Source organism: Dendrobates tinctorius, unplaced genomic scaffold (genome assembly GCF_039654945.1).
Source record: "Dendrobates tinctorius isolate UK_male_01 unplaced genomic scaffold, ASM3965494v1 ptg000243l, whole genome shotgun sequence".
NCBI lineage: Eukaryota > Metazoa > Chordata > Amphibia > Anura > Dendrobatidae > Dendrobates > Dendrobates tinctorius.
Window position 1 is genome coordinate 7,560,048 of NW_027361910.1, and position 22,460 is coordinate 7,582,507.

At 44.8% G+C, this 22,460-nt stretch overlaps 1 protein-coding gene across 17 annotated transcripts in view; it reads left to right on the plus strand.

Moving 5' to 3' along the window:
• Nucleotides 1–22,460, plus strand: part of RIMBP2 (RIMS binding protein 2) — an 813,871-nt gene that overhangs the window by 322,284 nt on the left and 469,127 nt on the right. For all 17 annotated transcript variants that reach the window (XR_012222753.1, XM_073557052.1, XM_073557055.1 and 14 more), the window contains exon 6: nt 4,744–4,884. Coding sequence is in view for 16 of the 17 variants with exons in the window: in XM_073557052.1 (XP_073413153.1) it covers nt 4,744–4,884 (141 nt within the window). In the remaining variant the exon portion in view is untranslated. The remainder of the gene's footprint in view (nt 1–4,743; nt 4,885–22,460) is intronic.

The following is a 22,460-nucleotide window of genomic DNA, read 5'->3' on the forward strand; positions in this document are numbered from 1 at the left end:
TGGGAACCATGGTGAGACCCTCAGGTACTGTGTATTCCGGATGTCTGAGCTCTGCGTCTGAGCCCAGCCCTTCCCCCTGCACATTGCCAGGGATTTAGTTACGTCGAGATAATATTAAACAGCCAACCTGCTCCGCGCATGGGTTATGAATAAATAAAAGACCACATCACAGGCTTAGTAAAGGTAGCAGGCCTCTTGGCTGAGCCAAGCTGCAGTAAACACGCCACATAACGTGCATAAAATAAGAGGATCAATACTAAAACTGCAGTAAATTTGTGTGTGTCACAATATTTTATTGGCTGTTAAAGAATAACCTATGAGATTTATGGACGCAGATTGCTGGCAGCAGTTTGGTCTTGCTTACAGTAACATACTGTGTAGATTTATGTTTAGAATATTAATCCATTGATAAAACATCCATTGGGCTGAGTAATGATTGACATTTAGAGTAAAAACATATTTTTCATTTATTTTTGATGACCGTATGCATCTCACTGTGCGTAGTTATTAGTTTCATGACTGTGTGCACTAAATAGCTCTGTGGCAAACAATGAAGGTCCCTCCACAAGCAACGGAAATTGATCAATGCTGCTGATTTTCTTATGTAGACGTGCAGACATACCAAGGGTGCAACCTGTGCATCTTCACAGGGGGCCAAAAGGTTAGGGGACCAATTCTACCTCCAAAGCAGATGGAGTTGTGCATTATGATGAGCTATTGGACTGCCAAGGGCCCATATACTGATTTTGTACAGGGGCCACTTCTGTCTCTGTCCGCTCTTGGGTGGAATACACCTGTGGATATTACTGCAGATTTGACATGAGTGGATTGTGGCCTTTTTTTACGACTCGTGTGGATTTACAATAGATCTATAAGTATGGGAAATAATGATACAGATATATCAGTGTAACACAATCTCCACACTATAGGTTTTTGAAGGAAACCTCTGGATTGAAAAAAGTAGATGAGTATGGTTTTCAATAAAAAAAGAAACATGGACGCCTACCACTAGGACATATAACCCTTTTTGGCATGTGTTGACCCTGTTATGGAGAGGACATGTTTAACATGTGCAGAGGTTTTCCTGTGTATACAGTATTTATTAGCCCAAAACAGGAGTATAGTGTGCTGTACATAGCTACAGACATTCCTAATGTTTATTAAAAAAAATAACCCAGATCAAATGTGTCCATTTTTCATTTCCGCTACTGTCTGCAGTTTTGGGATGTGCCCATCTCCACAAGAATCCGCTCACACCTCCTTCTTTCAATCAAATCTATATGCCCGAAGTATTCCATTGAAAAAAGCTTCTATGTATGCCACTGTATAGGCGTGTAGTGGTATATACTCCCATTATTAACAGTGTATACAGTGGGGAAAAAAAGTATTTAGTCAGTCAGCAATAGTGCAAGTTCCACCACTTAAAAAGATGAAAGGCGTCTGTAATTTACATCATAGGTAGACCTCAACTATGGGAGACAAACTGAGAAAAAAAAATCCAGAAAATCACATTGTCTGTTTTTTTTTTCATTTTATTTGCATATTATGATGGAAAATAAGTATTTGGTCAGAAACAAAATTTCATCTCAATACTTTGTGATATATCCTTTGTTGGCAATGACAGAGGTCAAACGTTTTCTGTAAGTCTTCACAAGGTTGCCACACACTGTTGTTGGTATGTTGGCCCATTCCTCCATGCAGATCTCCTCTAGAGCAGTGATGTTTTTGGCTTTTCGCTTGGCAACACGGACTTTCAACTCCCTCCAAAGGTTTTCTATAGGCTTGAGATCTGGAGACTGGCTAGGCCACTCCAGGACCTTGAAATGCTTCTTACGAAGCCACTCCTTCGTTGCCCTGGCGGTGTGCTTTGGATCATTGTCATGTTGAAAGACCCAGCCACGTTTCATCTTCAATGCCCTTGCTGATGGAAGGAGGTTTGCACTCAAAATCTCACGATACATGGCCCCATTCATTCTTTCATGTACCCGGTTCAGTCGTCCTGGCCCCTTTGCAGAGAAACAGCCCCAAAGCATGATGTTTCCTCCACCATGCTTTACAGTAGGTATGGTGTTTGATGGATGCAACTCAGTATTCTTTTTCCTCCAAACACGACAAGTTGTGTTTCTACCAAACAGTTCCAGTTTGGTTTCATCAGACCATAGGACATTCTCCCAAAACTCCTCTGGATCATCCAAATGCTCTCTAGCAAACTTCAGACGGGCCCGGACATGTACAGGCTTAAGCAGTGGGACACGTCTGGCACTGCAGGATCTGAGTCCATGGTGGCGTAGTGTGTTACTTATGGTAGGCCTTGTTACATTGGTCCCAGCTCTCTGCAGTTCATTCACTAGGTCCCCCCGCATGGTTCTGGGATTTTTGCTCACCGTTCTTGTGATCATTCTGACCCCACGGGGTGGGATTTTGCGTGGAGCACCAGATCGAGGGAGATTATCAGTGGTCTTGTATGTCTTCCATTTTCTAATTATTGCTCCCACAGTTGATTTCTTCACTCCAAGCTGGTTGGCTATTGCAGATTCAGTCTTCCCAGCCTCGTGCAGGGCTACAATTTTGTTTCTGGTGTCCTTTGACAGCTCTTTGGTCTTCACCATAGTGGAGTTTGGAGTCAGACTGTTTGAGGGTGTGCACAGGTGTCTTTTTATACTGATAACAAGTTTAAACAGGTGCCATTACTACAGGTAATGAGTGGAGGAAAGAGGAGACTCTTAAAGAAGAAGTTACAGGTCTGTGAGAGCCAGAAATCTTGATTGCTTGTTTCTGACCAAATACTTATTTTCCACCATAATATGCAAATAAAATGAAAAAAAAACAGACAATGTGATTTTCTGGATTTTTTTTTCTCAGTTTGTCTCCCATAGTTGAGGTCTACCTATGATGTAAATTACAGACGCCTCTCATCTTTTTAAGTGGTGGAACTTGCACTATTGCTGACTGACTAAATACTTTTTTTCCCCACTGTACCTGATGATTAGAGATGAGCAAATCTTTCGAAATTCAAATTCTCCAGATTAATCAAATTTTCCAAGGAAATTCGGCTTTGATTCAATGTGCCTGAATCAAAATTACTCCATAGTGACCAATTTCATTGGAAAACGTGTATGACTCGTTTGTCTTTTCATTACATACTCCTACTAATCTTCACTGCTGTGCTATTTCATTTGTATTTTATGACTTTTTCTCCCTATCTCTTTGGCTAAGCATGAGGTGTGATGTCCTCTCATGATCCAGGTTCATCCCAAAATGGCTGCAAGATTTCCTGTTTCTGATTTAACAAAGGCGGATTGACTGTGCTGTATAATGGGATGGGACAGCTCCAAAACATTATGTGGAAGTCCAAACAAGGTCATGTGAGCTTTCTCGGCCATGTGTAAGATAGTGGCAAATATCATGGTCATGAGAAGTAAATCGCAAATTGTTTGAATTTGCCAGATTAAGCAAATTCCTAAAAATTGCATGCGAACTCCATTTGCATCTAATTGATTCGCTCATCTCTTCAGGTGGTATATTTTTTGTTTTTTACTGTATTCCTCCAGCGCTTCACCTGTGTAGTGAAGTGTACAGTATGTCTGGACATGTCATTTTAGGCTGTTATGTGTTTCTTGTAGACAGCTGGAAGTCTCCCAGTGCACACCATGGACATAATGAAAAAATAAGATGTGAACAGAGCCAAAAAGTGTTTCCAGGATATACGCACACTTATCCAATGTGTATAAACAGCTTTAGTCCCTAACTAAGTACTTTTTTTATCATTCTAACTATTCCTCTAATTGAAGATTTAATCTTGAAATATTAATCATTACTTAATTATTCAGTATAGTATAGTGGTCACATCAAAACCACACCTCACCAGTTTGCCTTTTAAAAAAGAATTGACAATGTAATCCTAATTAAAAGTAATGACCCGATATGGCCACGAACCCTACAGCTCAATTACAGGACAACATGCTTGGATTGAATTTGTAGTTGTGGATCATTCCCTGTCACAGTGTAAAATATGGCTGTGTGTTTGGGGTAAATTAGTAATCTACAATGGAAATAATGAGAGCTGCGGCTATTTCACAATTGATAGAAATACCACAAAACTGACCTGGGATATGTTCTCAATTGATAAACTGTACAGTTTCAAAGTTTTTCGAAATTCCAAATGAAAAAAGGTCATTCGTTCACTAGAGCTTCATGTAACATAAACCTCAGTGTTAAAAATGCCGATTTGTAGCAATTGCTTAAACAGGACGCCACATTCAGGCGTAGACTGAACATAAACGTAGTAAGATTGCTTTGCTGTTTCCCTAACTCATATACAGTATACTTGACTAGAGAATACTGCACAAATGTTGGGCCTCCACTCTATTTCGCTTATGTCTGGATGCATCTTCCACTGGCCACCTCACCTGATGGAAAAAGTGTCAGACTTTTGTTAATTCAGTAGAGAAGGGCCGTAGAGTTGGGACGTTCACTTATTCAACAGTTGTGTAGTTAAGATGGGAAACACACTGAAAATGATACTATAACAGACTACAACACTAGTAGAATTGTATAGCCAAGTGTGCATTTTTAGTAGTCCATTTAACAGCCTCTTTGGTTGTCATGCAGCTTAAGAAAAGCCAAAAGAAAGCTGATAGGTTATGCTTGCTCTTCATTTTTATCATTTCCAATTTTATCTGATAAATTAATGCCTGAATGCTACTATTTCTTTTGTGTCAATTTTTCTTTTTTTCTCAACAGTTGAGAAATGATCTCCAGTGCCTACCACCATCCGTGCAACACAGAACATACAACCAGATTCATCTCCTAGAGGAGAAAACCCGCTCATTTAAATCTGATGTCACTTCAGTATCTCCAGAGAAGGTGCAGTGGAGCTTTCTAGTAAGTTTAGTAATACATTTCTTTACCTATCTGGTTTATCTCTATTCTGCACTCTGGGTTTATCTGGTCATTGTGGTTTAGTCTTGACCTGTTGCAAATTTTTTCCTTCTTTTTCAATAGTGATACAAGGGTGCTGAGCTATTCTAATCAGGGGAATATCTACTTTACTGTCATATGGATTGAAAGCGACAATTTTAGACACTGCCATATGTATAAGAAAGGTTTAAGAAGATGACAGTCATCTCTCTCAACCTTAATTAAAGGAGGAGGTAGACAGCTGTCAAACACTACTGTCTGCAACTTATCACCTGGCCGACATTAAGCATGTTGGAAGCCAAGTGTCCACTACTCTCTTCCTCTGACAACTGTTGGTTGTTGTGGACATTTAGGAAGTCCCTCACTCATTAAATTGTCTGAAAGGACCAGATAAAAAGTCATTTAGTGGCATTTGTAGGTTACTTCTATTGGCAATGTTGGTAACCATAGATGGTGGTGATAAAGTGAGCTACAATGTCTGGAAAGATTTCTTCAGCTACTATACCCTGTGTGTACTGTTTTTCCTTTGCAAACTAATGCAGATAAGGAATTTATTATTTGCTCGATAAATGGGGTTTGTAGTTTTCTTATACTTTGGTCTGCAGGCAATCCATTTATCATCTCTAGAGATGAACAAAAAGATCTGCAGTACCTTGGTCTGATGTCTATTTTAGTAGTCAATGGCAGATGAGCCTGGGCTGTGCAACGACTGGCATTCTAATGGCGTCAACATGGGCGCCTCTTGTGATTACTTTACCCCCCCAATGTCAAGGATTGTCTTTGATTGTAACTCGTATTCTATAAATGTTTGATCGGTGGAAGAACGGGACTGTGTTGACACAGTGATATACTATCCTTAGTACAGTACGTCAGTGCATATGTTGACGTAATGCCAAAAGACTAACTGCTTTTTGACAGATCGTAATCAGCGCAAATCAGGTCAACTTTGACAATATGCCAATTGCCAGAACAGATGCTATTGCTTTTCACAATTTTGTGGTCTAACCGCAGGTTATTGTGGTCAGTCTATTGCATAACAATTTCTGTCTGCTGAAAGATTTGGTGAGCATCCCCGGGAAATTTAGTTCTTCACTATATTTATAATGTTGTTCCAACATTAAAGTTTCAGTTTGATAATCTTCGTTATAAATTACAACTTTTATCTCTCTTGACAATATCACCTGCCTTACTGTCTTAACTTAAGGTGCCAAGGTGAAGATACAAAAGACTCCTCTCATTTACAGTGCTATGACACCTACATACATTACAGGGACATCGAATCTACCTCTCACTTCCAGGAGCATTGTTATTGTCCCTTCATTAATCTGCTCAGCACATAAATAAGGCAGAGACCATGGCCAGGCACCTTTTAGTTACTTAGTGACAGAGGCAAGTACCATTGACTACAGCTGCCGATAAACTGGTGGCACAGGACTGAACAGAAACGTGCAGTCCGGTCTGTTGGGAAACAGATGCAGACAAGAGACATTTCAGACCTTAACCCAATAACGGCCTCACATCCCATTCACAGTATGTGTAAAGTCCTAATGTTACTTTCATCCTTTTTTGTGCATTTTTTTACAAATCGCAAAGAAAAGTAAATCTCAAATATCAAGATTTGGCACGACAGCCTTATCAAACTCTGAGTCTGATCAGAGTGGGATCCATTATTTCTCATATGTGGATAAAAAATTTTTTTTCTCCATTCAGTCTGTCCGTGAATAATCAGATGTCATTCAAATGCGGTCTGATGTTTTCCATAGACATGAATGGGCAACTACTATCCGATCAGAAGCAAATCATGAAGCTGAATGGTCACAGGAAAAGAACGGACGTGTACACTACCTCATTCAAAAACATTGGTCCGAATGCGATCCGATGTTTTGACAGATCACGCTCGGACCGAAACTACTGTCCTTTGCATGAGCCCTAACAGTTTCACGCATATGCACTATAGGCTCGATTCATCATTTGGGAGGGTTTTTTAAGTTACGTTTCATTTTTGTCTTCTGGTATTTCTTTTACACTTTTTTAGCGCCAAATCCTTGAAAATGGCAAATACGGTTCTTTAATTTTACAAAAGGTAAAAAAATGCTCTCTATTTATGTCATTGATCTGTTTTGCGATTTTTCTTTTTTTTTTAGCATTTTTCACTTAATGTTGTAATATTTTTGCCAAATTATTAGGCACACGTGAAATCTCTCCAGACGGGCACTGGAGTACATTTGCACAATGTGCATGTTGGACTATGTAAAAATTCACAGTTGATTAATCACTGGAAAACATCTGTAAGTCCCAATTCCTGCATATCATTATGGCATCACCGGACATCATTTGACATTGTCCAAGAAAATATTCTCAGAAGTCAATCACAGGCTGCAGTGGTCACACGGGATGATATCATGGCAGAAAGTTGAAGTGTACTGATGTAGTGTCGGTGGTGGGGTGCCGAGCTGGGGGGGGGGTGGTCCTACTTTTGTACCGCGCAGAGATGATGACAGAGACACGATGAGGCAGATTCTGGGTGCAACAGGTCCAAGTTTATTTCATTACTTGCCGTCCGCCTGATGGCCTCCGCAGCACACCGCACGTTTCTTCACTTATCGGCCCTCCGTTTCCAGAGCCGTTTACACACCGTACTTTTACAATAAGGACGTACATATGCGTACTGTCCCTCCTTCACTTGTTCGACACTCCTGCCAGGTCCGCCACTGTGGCCGCCCTAGGCCCAATAACCAACAGCGCTTTCACTGGTCAGTCGTCGTGTCAAATACGGTATATGGCACTCACTGCCTCGTCTCTTCTGCGGTATCTTTCTGTCAGGACCACCCCCTGACGTTTCCCTCTCCTCAGTCCCCTTGGTCGGATTCTCCTCAGGACACACAGACTGGCGAAATCCTCCTGTCACCTGGGCTCCCCCTGGGGACTGGAACCTTCTGGAACCCTCCCTCAGTATTTATAACTTCCCCGGTTCCTTGAAACTGTCACTAACTGTCACCACGCCCCCCATGACCAACGGTTTCTAAAGCCCTAAGCTGCTGTAAAGTCCTTTGCTCACACTCCACCCTGCCATCTAATGGTCATCCCAAGGTACTGCACGTCCACTACACTTTTCTAGTTGTTTCCCCACTGTAATCACTGTCTCCTACCTACACTGTGCAAACCTTTCTTTCTTCACTCTGACTAGTCCGTCCGTCCGTCAGGTCACCTTCCCTACACTCCCCCTTCCTTTGTCCATTGTCGTCCTCGACAATCGTCATCCCTGCCTTCGTTGTTCTGAATCTACACCTACATTCTGTTGTCGGACCAGAAGTTGAGCCAAACCCACTATCTGCGGGGGCCGAACCACACTGGGAGCACTATGCTCTGAGCAGCCTACTGCTACTCACCAGCGCGCACGCCACATGACAACGTCTTTCAAATTGGGCAAGGTACACCCGTATTCTCTCTACGGCGTGTATCTTTCCCCTACTCTCCCCTACTGTTACCTTTCACTATCCGGTACGCCATGATCGAGGCCACTCACCTACCAGATCATTGCCGGCGCCCGCCTTTCCTTCTTCAGGGGTGTCCGTAGTGTCGGGGACCTGACCTAGGACGGCTGTCTTTCTCACGTCTTCCCACTCATTTTCCTTCTTTCAATTACATGTCATGGTCGGCGTCCCGGTCTCCCAGACCTCAACTCTTAGATCCCTACCGGATCTCACACTTTCCTTTGGTCCCGCAGACCTTCCCTTACCCGGACCTGTTGCATTTTACTTTGCATATTATACATCATACAACTTTATAATAGCACAAGTACCCCATTTTTTTTTTATAATTTTTTTTTTCGTTTTCTTTTGCTCATTTTAAAACCAACATATAACAACATAACATTGCATGTCTTCTTTCCTCCTCCCCCCTTCCTTGGACCTGGACACTCCTCCGCTTTCCATATCCCCGTTCTGTCAGGTAAACATATTTTCGTATATAAAGAACATAGAAAGAAGAAAGAAAGAGAGAGAGAGAGAAAATAGTTGCATCAGTTAAACAACAACAAAACTTTTTTCTAAATGCAACTGTCCTTATAATCTGCACAACGGTGCATCGAACTCCTGACAGTCTATACCACTCTCAATGGACAGAGGTGAGGGCTCCATGGGGATACTGAGGGTGTCCATTCAAGTCCTCTTCTTTTCCATGACGGCCTCTCCTTGAGTGTGGAGCAGCACGGGCCCTGGAGTCCGGTGGGCGGGACTCCGCTGAAAAAGACCGCAAGACAGAAACGGCCGAAGATTTCTGCGGCCCAGCAGCCGCTGGGGTCAGGTGGCAAATGGGGAGAACCGGGTCCTCGGGGGCTGGAATCACAGGGCCCGCTAAATCGGTCGCAGCCGACTCCAGCAGCGGCATAACCGCGGCCTCAGGACAGGCCGCATCCACTACTTCCAACGGAGTCGGAGTAACGGCCGATTTCAACAATGCAGCTGCTATTAGCAGGGAAAGCGCAGCAGCATCTTCTTTGGGTGAGCTCTGCACTGGTGACTCCGGGCGGGGTAGTTCGGGGACATGAGCGGGGACCTCGCTCAGCTCTGCATACACCACGGGGCCCGTGGTAACTAGGCCTTCCGGTGCGCAGGGGGCCGCGTGCTGCAGCAGAATGGTGGGGGCCGCTTGCGGAGGCACTGGTAGGGCCGGGGGTACTCTCACCTTCCCCGGCGCTGCGGCCTCCGTTCCATCATCACGCAGTTTCCCCCGCAGCCTCCGTTCCTTGCTCCACTGTCCTGCGGGCCTTCCCTCCGGACTCGGGGGCTCTGCTGAGAAGTCCTCTGCTGGTATTGGTGGCAGCCGTTCTCGCTGACTCCCCTCAGGCTCCGCTCCCCGGCTCAGCATCCCGCTGCCTGCCCGTAAATCTGAAGATGACTTCTGGTGCAGCTCCATCTCCTGCCACCATTGCCACTCTAGGCGGCCAATGCCCCGACACCCGCAGCATCTCATACCGTTGGTTGGGCAGCACTCGAATGGCGTCAGACAGCCGCAGCCAAGTTTTTCTTTTGTGCCACTCCCTCTGTGAGGTGGGGTGTCGGCAGGCCTCTCCACCCACCTGTCAGGGTCCAATATAGGGAAGCGTCGATCTCCAGGCACATACTGCTTCTTTTTGGGGTACGTTGGAGGGGGTCCCAGTCCATTTTGAACAACTGCAAACACCCGGACCTCTCCTCTGCGCTGAAGCAATACCGTCATACTGCACAGTACCTGGTACCGCCCCGGATCCTCTGCTGGCCACACAGATCCGAAACAGCGCTCCCAATTCATATTCCACAGGTAAGTCATTTGTAATCCACAGGTGTTTATAATCCATGCAGCATAGTCCAAGTCCTTTTCCATTACTTGAGGCAGGTCTGCCGCAGAAGATGAGGTATTAGCGGCGGCCATCCTGCCGACTACGCCAAATGTAGTGTCGGTGGTGGGGTGCCGAGCTGGGGGGGGTGGTCCTACTTTTGTACCGCGCAGAGATGATGACAGAGACACGATGAGGCAGATTCTGGGTGCAACAGGTCCAAGTTTATTTCATTACTTGCCGTCTGCCTGACGGCCTCCGCAGCACACCGCACGTTTCTTCACTTATCGGCCCTCCGTTTCCAGAGCCGTTTACACACCGTACTTTTACAATAAGGACGTACATATGTGTACTGTCCCTCCTTCACTTGTTCGACGCTCCTGCCAGGTCCGCCACTGTGGCCGCCCTAGGCCCAATAACCAACAGCGCTTTCACTGGTCAGTCGTCGTGTCAAATACGGTATATGGCACTCACTGCCTCGTCTCTTCTGCGGTATCTTTCTGTCAGGACCACCCCCTGACGTTTCCCTCTCCTCAGTCCCCTTGGTCGGATTCTCCTCAGGACACACAGACTGGCGAAGTCCTCCTGTCACCTGGGCTCCCCCTGGGGACTGGAACCTTCTGGAACCCTCCCTCAGTATTTATAACTTCCCCGGTTCCTTGAAACTGTCACTAACTGTCACCACGCCCCCCCATGACCAACGGTTTCTAAAGCCCTAAGCTGCTGTAAAGTCCTTTGCTCACACTCCACCCTGCCATCTAATGGTCATCCCAAGGTACTGCACGTCCACTACACTTTTCTAGTTGTTTCCCCACTGTTATCACTGTCTCCTACCTACACTGTGCAAACCTTTCTTTCTTCACTCTGACTAGTCCGTCCGTCCGTCAGGTCACCTTCCCTACACTGAGACCAGATTATTTTTTTTTCATTTTATTTTGCCCTATGCACCAAAATCCTTACAATTTGAAGTGGATTTGCCACTGTGACTGTCCCTATGGTTTCTGTAAACATATCCTAAAGGGTTATTTCCTAATGATGAAGTGATGGTATATTACAGGACAGACAGGTAATCGTGCGATCTGATACCTCCCCTTATCCTGAGAATGAAGGGTCCTTATTTAAGTACCATAAATGTCATGCCTTGGGGGTTAGCTTGGCTTCACCCAAGATATCCATCAGGGTTTGAAAACTAAGCGGGACCCAAGTGGTATCAGGGTAGAGGGATGAGGCTTTATTAATAGGAGTCAGTTTATTTTTTAGGGCTGTATATTTGCTCCATGTGTTGTGATGGAAAATACATTACCGTATTAAAGGTGGACTTTCATAGGTGGCTTTTTATTTGGTGCTCATTAAACTGGAGATATTTTTTATAATGAGGCCCCAATAACTGAATTATGAGTCGGTATCATTATTAATGTAATCCACATTGGAGAAGCTGAAATTCATCTTCATCATGGACATGTTCTAATACCAATTATGCCCTAAATTTACATCATACAGTAATTATGACAGTGAGAGAACATCAGGACTGGCTATATTAATCTGTGCTAAAAAGCTTAACCCTAAAAACACATGAAAGAGTTTGAAATATATGAAATATAGTAGGATCTTACTGGCAATACTTATGATAAGCCCCATTTTAAAGAATTATATGAGCACACTAGCTATTTTAAAGTGAATTTTTAAGACATGGAAAAGTCTATAGTAACAGTTGCCTAAGTAGGAATTCCAATATTATCATATCAGGAACATTCCCTTTACCTGCAGCAATATAACCTATAAAGGCTTGGTCTTCCAGGCTACAAGGAATTTTCACTTTCATACAACGCTCTGTGCATCAAATCACCTCCGCAAGGACAGCATTTCAGTATAAGTTAAACATCAAAGGGGTTGGCCACTACTTTTTTATTGATGGCCTATCTGAAGAATAGGCCATCAATATCTGATCAGTGGGGATGCGACACCCAGTAGCTCCGCCGGTCAGTTATTGGAGGTTGCCAAAGGTTCTCAGATGGTTCCTAAACACAACAGTTCGGTCAAGACTAACGTGGCCGTGTACGGGTAGGGCAGGTTCGCTCCTATTCGGGGGTGGATCTGCAATACCCAGCCGTAGTTTTGACAGAGCTGCTGTGTTCAGGCACCATTTGATAATTTATGAACAGCGACTATCCTGATACCGATGGCCCTATCCTATGGCGATTAAGTAGTGGCCAACCTCTTTGACACCAGTGTTTTAGAAGCTAAAAATGAAGAGGTAAAAAGGTGGCAAACGCTATTTTAGATCTGCAACAAAAGGAAATCAATTAAACGCTAACACTGTGACACTGTGCCTGTAAAATAATTACAGAGTGTTTATTGTTACTATGATTCTAAAGCCGTGTAATATTAGCACCTTTTTATGTCCCTTTTCTCTACAAGAATTACAGATGTATGAGCATATGATTAGGGTAATATAACCTACAGAAACAGAGATTATCAGACATTTCAGATCTCTGCAGGCTTGTAAATGCTACATTCATAAAAAACAAGCCTTTTAATAGCGTGGTTGGTGGTGAATGATGGAGCTAGAACAGAACTAGTATTCAAGCAGGTAACTATATTAAAAGAGTACCTATTTTTAAAACAATTAATAAAAAGCATCCATTAAGTAGTAAATATGTATTAGACATTCATAGGTTATACCCTCATACAGCTTGTGCATTCCTGTCTGCACTAAATTCGACTAGAATTTCAGAAAAAGTCGCAAACATCTCTATCGAAATTTATGAAAAAGGTTTCAGCTCAAATTTTCGCTATAGACAGACACTGAAGAGTTAGGAACCACACCTACCAGGTATTTATGGCATATCCCATGGATATATCATATACTGTATGCTGATAATGGAAATCCCCATAGGTTACATTCTAACTTTACAAAGCAATCCTCACCATATTAAGTATTGGATAATTAGGGCCTATACTTAGCTTAGGCTGGTTTCACACTTGCGTTTTTTTTCGCGGTATTTTAGCGCTAAATAGCGCATGCGTTTTTTTTCCTGTACTTTGCATGGGATGCGCTTATGTGCGCATACACATGCGTTTGTACGCGTTTTTCCGCGCATGCGTTTTTTTGCGGTATGCGCTCGGGCGCACAAAATGCATCCTGTTGCATTTTTTGGGCGTCCGACTTGCCTCAAAAAAACGCATGCGCGCGCAATGCGTTTTTTTACAGCAAGACACCCATTATAAGTCTATGGGTGCGCATATGTGCGCATTGGCATGCTTATGTATGCGTTTTTTTGCGCATGCGTTTTTTTTTTTACCATTAGTTGGACAATGGAATTTAGGGGTTTGGGTTAGAGTTAGGGTTAGTTAAGGGGTTTAGGGTTAGGGTTAGCTAGGGGTTAGGGTTAGGGTTAGTATGGTTTGGTTAAGGGTTAGGGTCAGGGTTAGGGTTAGTATGGTTTGGTTAAGGGTTAGGGTTAGGGTCAGGGTTAGGGTTAGTATGGTTTGGTTAAGGGTTAGGGTCAGGGTTAGGGTTAGGGTCAGGGTTAGGGTCAGGGTTAGGGTTAGTATGGTTTGGTTAAGGGTTAGGGTTAGGGTCAGGGTTAGGGTCAGGGTCAGGGTTAGGGTCAGGGTTAGGGTTAGTATGGTTTGGTTAAGGGTTAGGGTTAGGGTTAGTATGGTTTGGTTAAGGGTTAGGGTTAGGGTCAGGGTTAGGGTCAGGGTTAAGGTTAGGGTTAGGGTCAGGGTTAGGGTCAGGGTTAGGGTTAGTATGTTTGGTTAAGGGTTAGGGTCAGGGTTAGGGTTAGTATGGTTTGGTTAAGGGTTAGGGTCAGGGTTAGGGTTAGGGTCAGGGTTAGGGTTAGGGTAAGGGTTAGGGTCAGGGTTAGGGTTAGGGTTAGTATGGTTTGGTTAAGGGTTAGGGTCAGGGTTAGGGTCAGGGTTAGGGTCAGGGTTAGGGTTAGTATGGATGGTTAAGGGTTAGGGTTAGGGTCAGGGTCAGGGTTAGGGTCAGGGTTAGGGTCAGGGTTAGGGTTAGGGTTAGTAAAGTCATGGTTTGGGTTAGTGTGTGGGGCCACCTAATGTTGGAAAAAACCGCAAACGCGGTAAAAACGCACTAAAAACGCATACAAACGCATAAAAACGCTGCGTTTTTTTCATGCATGCTCATAAAAATGCTTGAAAAAAACGCAGCATTTGTATGCGTTTGTATGCGTATTTTCAATGCGTTTTTTTGCGGGAAAAACGCGCTGCAAAAAAAAGCAAGTGTGAAATTAGCCTTAGACTGAAAGGATTAAAGAAGTCATTAGTTTTCATAATAATTTGAGGGACAGGAAAATAATGCTTATAAAGAATGTGCTGGTACTGTAGCACCTTTGCTTTTCTGCATGACACAGATCTTAGTTTACACTACAGCCGTGGTGATGATACAGTACATGCTTCAACACATGACAATGGAAGCTAGTTTCTGGTCACAACAGTCATGTGCTTTTTGCCTTCACATGACTTTAACTCAGCACAAAATACCTAATGGTTTCACCGCTCAATTGGTGGACTTTGCAAATAAAACTAAATAGACAATAGATCTCTTTTGCTTCACATAGGCCACATCAACAGTCCGTCACAACATATAATGTATACAATTTCACCTCAGTGTCAAGCAATAGTCTCCACCACAATCCCTACACCCTAGGCTCCAGTTCTATCTCTTCTCTAAGGCCATACTCTTCTCCAGGGCCCTGTCTGTTACTTCTGTTAGTGCCTCTGTGTGGCAAGGACCCAAAACACTAAATTATTTTCAGCCCTCTCTTCAAGTCATCTCCTCACACACTCACTCCAATAGCTAGTCAGCAATTCACTTAAACTGTGTCTTCTTCAAGGTCTCAAGTAATGCCACCTATCCACTGTCTACACCATACAAAATCAATACTGTAATACCAAGCCATGTCTGTGCCTACCATGCAAACGTTACTACTGTAATTTCTGCATTCGACCAGGGACCCTTCCAATCCTACTAGAGTACTCAACTGCAGCCTCTCAAAAGTTTGAGCTCTTTACTCTCACACACTTCAGGTCCTCAACTGAGTGGACTGTTTCACCACCCTAGAAGACTCTACGTACATACTAAGGCTGACAATGCCATACTACAAAGTTCTATCAGCCCCAGATCATTTACCATCCACTCCTCAAACCACTCATCAGCAAAGCTACTGAATTGCCTAGCTCTACAAGTTAGGCCACATTCCAACATGTGACCCCTTTTCTACGTCTCTGTCAGATCTCTCAAATATTGGTTCACTTACTCCACAAAAGCAGTTGTCAGGCCTCTTCACCTCGCCACAGGTTAGATGAAGACTAGTTTATTCCTTCAGATGACAAAAACCCTGGTTTAGCAAAGCTCAAATGAACATACTCCACTCTAGAACCTTACAAGGTAAAATGCTCAATCCAAGAATAGTGAAAATAGTTCTCTATACCCCCTGTGTGACTGTCCTTCAGAAACCTCAATTATTTGTCCAGTCAGAGTCCCACACACAGTGTTGCTGAAGAAAGTTAATTTTTCTGCAGATCCCCAGGACAAGGACTTACAGAGTGCAGCACAGCAGACATATACAGAAGGATGTGCATAGTGCAAATATAAACTCCACTGAGCAATCAAGTCCTTAAAGAAAAATTCATCAATAGTTATTTCCAACAATTAAATTTACAATCTATCCACAGGATAGGTACTAACTTACAAATCGTAGGGAGTCTAATCTCTGGGACCCTACCGAATGAGCACTGAAATGTCCTGTTGAAACTGATCGGTGGCCACACCTGTGTGCCACAGCTCCACTCATTCACTTCTTTGAACTGTTTGGACCCTCACTAATCCTGAAGGCTGACGATAATGTGTTGCACACATAATCAATAATCTGCTACAGGTGAAGGTTCATATTTCCCTTTTCCAGCAATAATATGATATGGAGAAATGTCACCTTGAGGTGAAAGTAGAAGGCGTTTTACCTCGATATACATCCTACACAAAATAGCATTCGTGTGTCTGGTATCTATGTCATACATGTTATGGAGAAACTCTGGAATTCACAATCCACAAACCTCTGACTGCTGCTGAAATGTCTACAGGAATGCATTGGGTCATACAAGCCAATCTATAATGAGAAGCTTGGAGTAGAATAGAAGCTTCTCACCTTGTGAACGGGGCTGATTTTTCCGACTCTCTGTCCACTATCTTTCCTATCCCAAGAATGTAAAGTGTGATTAATTCTTGAAAGACTTTGCTGCCTCGGTAAAAGAAAAATGAAGCCGCACCTAACTGTCTTATAAAGACAAATGAGTGTTTTTAGAATTTACGCCAGGCTCATAGTTTATATAGGATGGTAGCGAGTACTAAGGCATCACTTTTTTCATATTATCATAATTGTTATGGATTATAATACTTTTTTAATGATTTGATATAATATAGTCTCTTCATATAGATAAGTGTAAAACATTCCTTGTTAAATCTGCAATGACTCTGTAGGGAAGGTGACCTGACGGACTGACTGGTTAGCAAGTAGAAAGGAGGGTTTGCACATTTTAGGCAGATGGCATTTATGACAGTGGGGAGACAGCTAGGAAAGTGTAGATGACGTGCAGTACCTTGGATTGACCACAAGATGGCAGGGTGGAGTGTGAGTTCAGGACTTGACAGCAGCCTAGGGCTTTAGAAACCGTTAGTCATGGGGGGCGGAGTTACAGGGGACCGGGAAAGTTATAAATTTGACAGGAGGGTTCCAGAAAGTTCCAGTCCCCGGGAGGTGCTCAAGAGACAAGAAGTCTGTGACAGTTTGTGGACTGTGAGGAGAGCCGAGCCAGGGGACTGAGGAGAAAGGAAGTCAGGGGGGTGGTCCTGACATGAAGTATTGCAGTACAGACGAGGCCCCGGGGAAACACATACCGAGTTGAAGACGATACCTGACCAGTAAAATTACTGTTGGTGTACGAGCCTAAGGTGGCCACAGTGACCGAGCTGACAGGAACATCACTAAAAGAAAAGGGATGGTACGCGTATTTACGTCCCTGGTGATAAATACGGTGTGTGTAACGGGGCCTGGACACAAAGGGCCGTGAAGAGAATTGTGGTGTATTGTGAAGGCCGTCAGTCGGACGGCGGGAAATAAACTTGAACCTGTTGCACCCGAAATCTGCCTCCATCTTGTGTCTGTACATCACTGCGCAGGATACAGAGGGACCACCCCCCCAGACCGGCCCACGACTCTACACTTGGCGTAGTCGGCAGGATCGCAGCCGCTAATACGACACCCTCCGCGGCAGGCCTGCCTCTTAAGAATGAATAAGGACTTGGACTGTTCTGTTTGGATTATCAACACTTGTGGAGTACAAATTGCTAACATGTGGATTACAAATTGGGAGCGCTGTGGCGGATCTGCAGTGCTGGCAGAGGATCCGGGGCGGTACCAGTTTCTGTGCAAGATGGCAGTGTTACTCCAACGCAGGAGAGAGGTCCGGGTGTTTGCAGTCATTCTGCATGGACTGGGACCCCCTCCAACATACCCCTGGGGGAAGCGATATGTACCGGGAGGCCGACGCTCCCACATACTGGACCCAGGCCACTGGGTGGAAAAGCCTGCCATCGCCCCACCCAGCAGAGGGAGTGGCACCGAGGAAAAGATTGGCTATGGCTGCTTGGCGCCATTTGATTGCTGCCCACCGGACGGGATGCGATGCTGTGGTTGTCGAGGCATCAGGCGCCTGGAGTGGCGATGGCGTCAGGAGATCGCGCCTCGCTGGAAGACTTATCCCTCGGAGTCACGAGCAGAGCAATTGCTGGTCCCGCGGAAGCAGCCGCCAATGTTGACAGCAGAGACCCTCCCCGCGGAGCCCCTGATCCTGGAGACTAGCCCCACCAGACGGCGGGGTGAAGGATGGAGACTGCGGGAGGAGCCGAGGGATGTTATGGCGGAAGCCGGGGAGGGTGAGAGTTCCCCCGGTTCCGCTGGCGGCTCCGCAGGCGGCCCCCACCACTCGGTCGCCGCACGCGGCCTACTGTGTTCCTGAAGGCATGGCTGCGGAGGGCCCTACGGTTTACACTGAGCTGAGTAAGGGCCCTGCTCCCGTCCCCAAGCCACCCCGTCCGGTGTCACCAGTGCGGAGTCTGTCCGCGGAAGGTGCTGATGCGTTCCCCTGCCAGTAGCGACCTCATCCCCGAAACCGGCCCCAATTCCGACCCCGTCTACAGCTCCGGGTGCGGCCTATCCCGCGGCCACGTCTATGCTGATGCCGGAGTTGGCTGCGGCCTGCTTGTCAGGCCCTGCAGCCCAGTCTGCAGGAACTACGGCTGCCCCTATCTGCCACCCGGCCTCAGCGGCTGCTGGGCCGCTGACATCAACGACTGCCTCTGCCCCGCTTTCACCCCCGGCTGAGTCCCGCCCACTGGACTCCGGGGCCTACTCCGGACCCTCCGTTTGGGTCGCGGAGGTCATTAAGAAGAAAAAAGCCAGGGAGCAGGAAATATGGAACCTGCTCCATGCAAAGGGAGAGGCTGGCATGGCGGCTGCACGATCCTTGGGACGGCTTGTATACACTAATATACCGAAGGTGTACAGGTTTATCCGAGACCTTGCGACCGGCCAGAAAGTGTACATCAATGTGGCATCGATCTGCCATGGTCGGGCCTTGCAAGAGGAGGACTCGGTGTCTTATTACAAGGAATATTGCCCCCGCGGCTACTACGCAGTAGCCATACTCGCTGAACCCGATGGTCACGAGCTCCCGTAGAAAGGACTCTAAGGACACTCCATGCATCCTGGGAGCTCCATGGCTGTGGGGTCCCTTGCTACCGGTCACCAGGAGATGGCGTGCACTGTCGGGAATTCGTTGCAATGATATGCAGATCATCGGGACAGTTGGCGTCCTGGTTAACACAAAGTGTTGTTTATATATTTTTTTTCTTTTTCTCTCCTTGTTGTTTTGAAAGTTTGTTTTGATATGAGAGTTAAAGTTTATTCTACTGCCTGACATAGCGGGGATGCAAAGAAAAAGAGAGGGAGTGTCCATGTCCAAGGAAGGGGGAGGAAAAAAAAAACCTGTTATGTTTTTGTTTTTATTGCATGTTGGTTTAAACGAGAAACAGTAAATGAAAATTTATAGAAAAAGGGGTACTTGTGCTATTATAAAGTGTTTTGATGTATAATATGCAAAAGTAGAATGCAACAGGTCCGGGTACGGGAAGATGTGGGTGACCGAATGAAGTGTGAGACCAAAGGGGTCTACGAGCAGAGAGGGTCTGTGTGACCGAGACGCCGACCATGACTTGTTACCAAGAGGAAGGTAAAGAGATGGAAGATGTGAGACAGACAGAAGTTCCAAGTCAGGTCCCTAACACCACGGACATTCCCAAAGACGAAGGCGGACGCTGACAATGGTCTGGTAGGTGTCAGGCTTTGATCATGGCATACTGGATAGTGAAAGGTGACAGAAGGGGAGAGTAGGGGAAGGTACACGCCGTAGAAAGGATCCGGGTGTACCTAGCCCAATTTGAAAGATGTTGTCATGTGGCGTGCGCGCTGGCAAGTGGCAGAAGGCTGCTCGGAGCATGGTGCTCCCGGTTTGGTTTGGCCCCCCGCAGGTAGTGGGTTTGGCCCAACAACTGGTCCGACAACAGGTAGTAGGAGAAGTTTCAGAATGACGAAGGCAGGGACTACGATTGTTGAGGATGACAATAGACAAAGGAAGGGAGAGTGTAGGGAAGGTGACCTGATGGACGTACTGGTTAGCAAGTAGAAAGGAGGGTTTGCACATTTTAGGCAGATGGCATTTATGACAGTGGGGAGACAGCTAGGAAAGTGTAGATGACATGCAGTACCTTGGATTGACCACAAGATGGCAGGGAGGAATGTGAGTTCAGGACTTGACAGCAGCCTAGGGCTTTAGAAACTGTTAGTCATGGGGGGCGGAGTTACAGGGGACCGGGAAAGTTATAAATTTGACAGGAGGGTTCCAGAAAGTTCCAGTCCTCGGGAGGTGCTCAAGAGACAAGAAGTCTGTGACAGTTTGTGGACTGTGAGGAGAGCCGAGCCAGGGGACTGAGGAGAAAGGAAGTCAGGGTGGTGGTCCTGACATGAAGTATCGCAGTACAGACGAGGCCCCGGGGAAACACATACCGAGTTGAAGACGATACCTGATCAGTAAAATTACTGTTGGTGTACGGGCCTAAGGCGGCCACAGTGACCGAGCTGACAGGAACGTCACTAAAAGAAAAGGGATGGTACGCGTATTAACGTCCCTGGTGATAAATACGGTGTGTGTAACAGTCGGACGGCGGGAAATAAACTTGAACCTGTTGCACCCGAAATCTGCCTCCATCTTGTGTCTGTATGTCACTGCGCAGGATACAGAGGGACCACCCCCTCAGACCGGCCCACGATTCTACAACTCAATACTATTACACTGAAGAGTATAGAGTTTTTAATGCAATTTTAAGAAGTTTGCATTTTTCTTATGGGTCTATGAAACAGCAAATAAGCGGTTCTGCCCATGACCTGAATTACTATGTTCCTGTAAGCACAGAGCCTCATGGCAAACCTGATTAAGTCATTAAATGTCAGACCAGCAGGGCCTGTAAATGAATTCTTAATCTGAAGGCCCAGTCTACACAATGAAATTTCCGCCAGGAGGTCTGCTCGGTAACAGAAAAAAAGAAGCAATTACATTCCCTAACTAAATATACTTTAATATGTCTGTATACTGGCTGACCATTATTGTCTAAATTAAATTAATCGCTTTAATGAGGGCCATTTGATTTGGCTACAGTGATGTCCCCTAATTTATTGGAGTTTCTTGTATTAAATAGCATTTTCCATGACACAAGTAGTAATGTTTCCCTGATGTTCATGAGGCTTTAAAGATCAGCCTTGTGTCTGTGGTGAGTAGGGTAATCATTTTGTTCAGCACGAAAAGTGATGGACAGTTCCTCTGAAGTTTAGTCTGCCTTTAGGCTTTATTCCTACAGAACAGTGGTGTCCCCAACATTCCCTAACAGCACACGTTTTTCCATATTACCTAGGATGTCACAACTGTATTTATTAGCAATCGATGTGATGAAATAGCACTCATAATCTCACTTTATCTCCATTTTATAAGCTGCAGTAAGGGACACCACATTTCTTAAAGGTAATCTGTCATCAGGTTTTTGCTACCTTATCTGAGACCAGCATAATGTAGGAAAAGAGACCATGATTCCAATGACGTATCACTTAGTGTACTGGGTTGGTCTCAATAAAGATAGGTTCCCCCAAACCGGTTTGTTGAGTAGAGCCACCGACTTTGAACTTGAAAATTGTCTGATTTCAGTTCTTTTTTTTTTTTTTTTAGAGAGGTTTGTCAGAAGCAATCCCAACCTGATACTTTAAGTTTATGAATAGACTTTTATGGTTGACTTTATTGTCAGCAAAGAGTCAAGAGTTCACTATTTGAAGTGGTACTCTGATAATGTGAGCTAAACTTGACGGATCGGCAGTGGAATGAGTGATGGCAGGTGACCCAGTTGCTTCATCCTGTGTTGGCCCAGTGTACACTTTATCAATCACAAGCTCGACACGGCAGGGAAGTGGCAGCCAGTTTAATCTCATGTGAAATGCTTTTTTTCTTACTCTTTGCGTTGTCTCTAAATGATATATAAATTCCAATGTGGTTTGATAATTCATATATAATATTATGTATACTAAACACATAATATTTCATACAACCAATATCTAGTGGCTTTAATAACAAAGCAAAGTGCTACTAACGCATTTTGGATTGCACAGTTGGTTACACATTGTGCTGAGTACCTTCATTAGGAGGCAGCTTCATACTCTCTTCCCCACAGTAATCATAGTGCAGGACTCGGATGATACACGTCAGTAATGTCTAGTTGAAAAAAGGAATGGCCGTTGTAGTTTATATGAGGTGTGAATTACTCTGCTGTTTCTAGAACCTCAATAATGGAGATAGCCATGTATATTTATCTTATCTTCTCCAATACCAAGTAGGGTAGCTTGATTCTCTTGATAGATAGGAATACAAAAATTTGGACTATCATACTGGAACTATTCCATAAATGTCAGAATAGCTGTCCCTTTAATAAGGCAAATTGGCATGTTACAATCTGTGCCGATGTGACAGTGATGGGTAGGGTGGACCATATACCAGAAAATGTTGTCCATCCTTGGTCTTGACTATGCACAGCAGTCCCTGC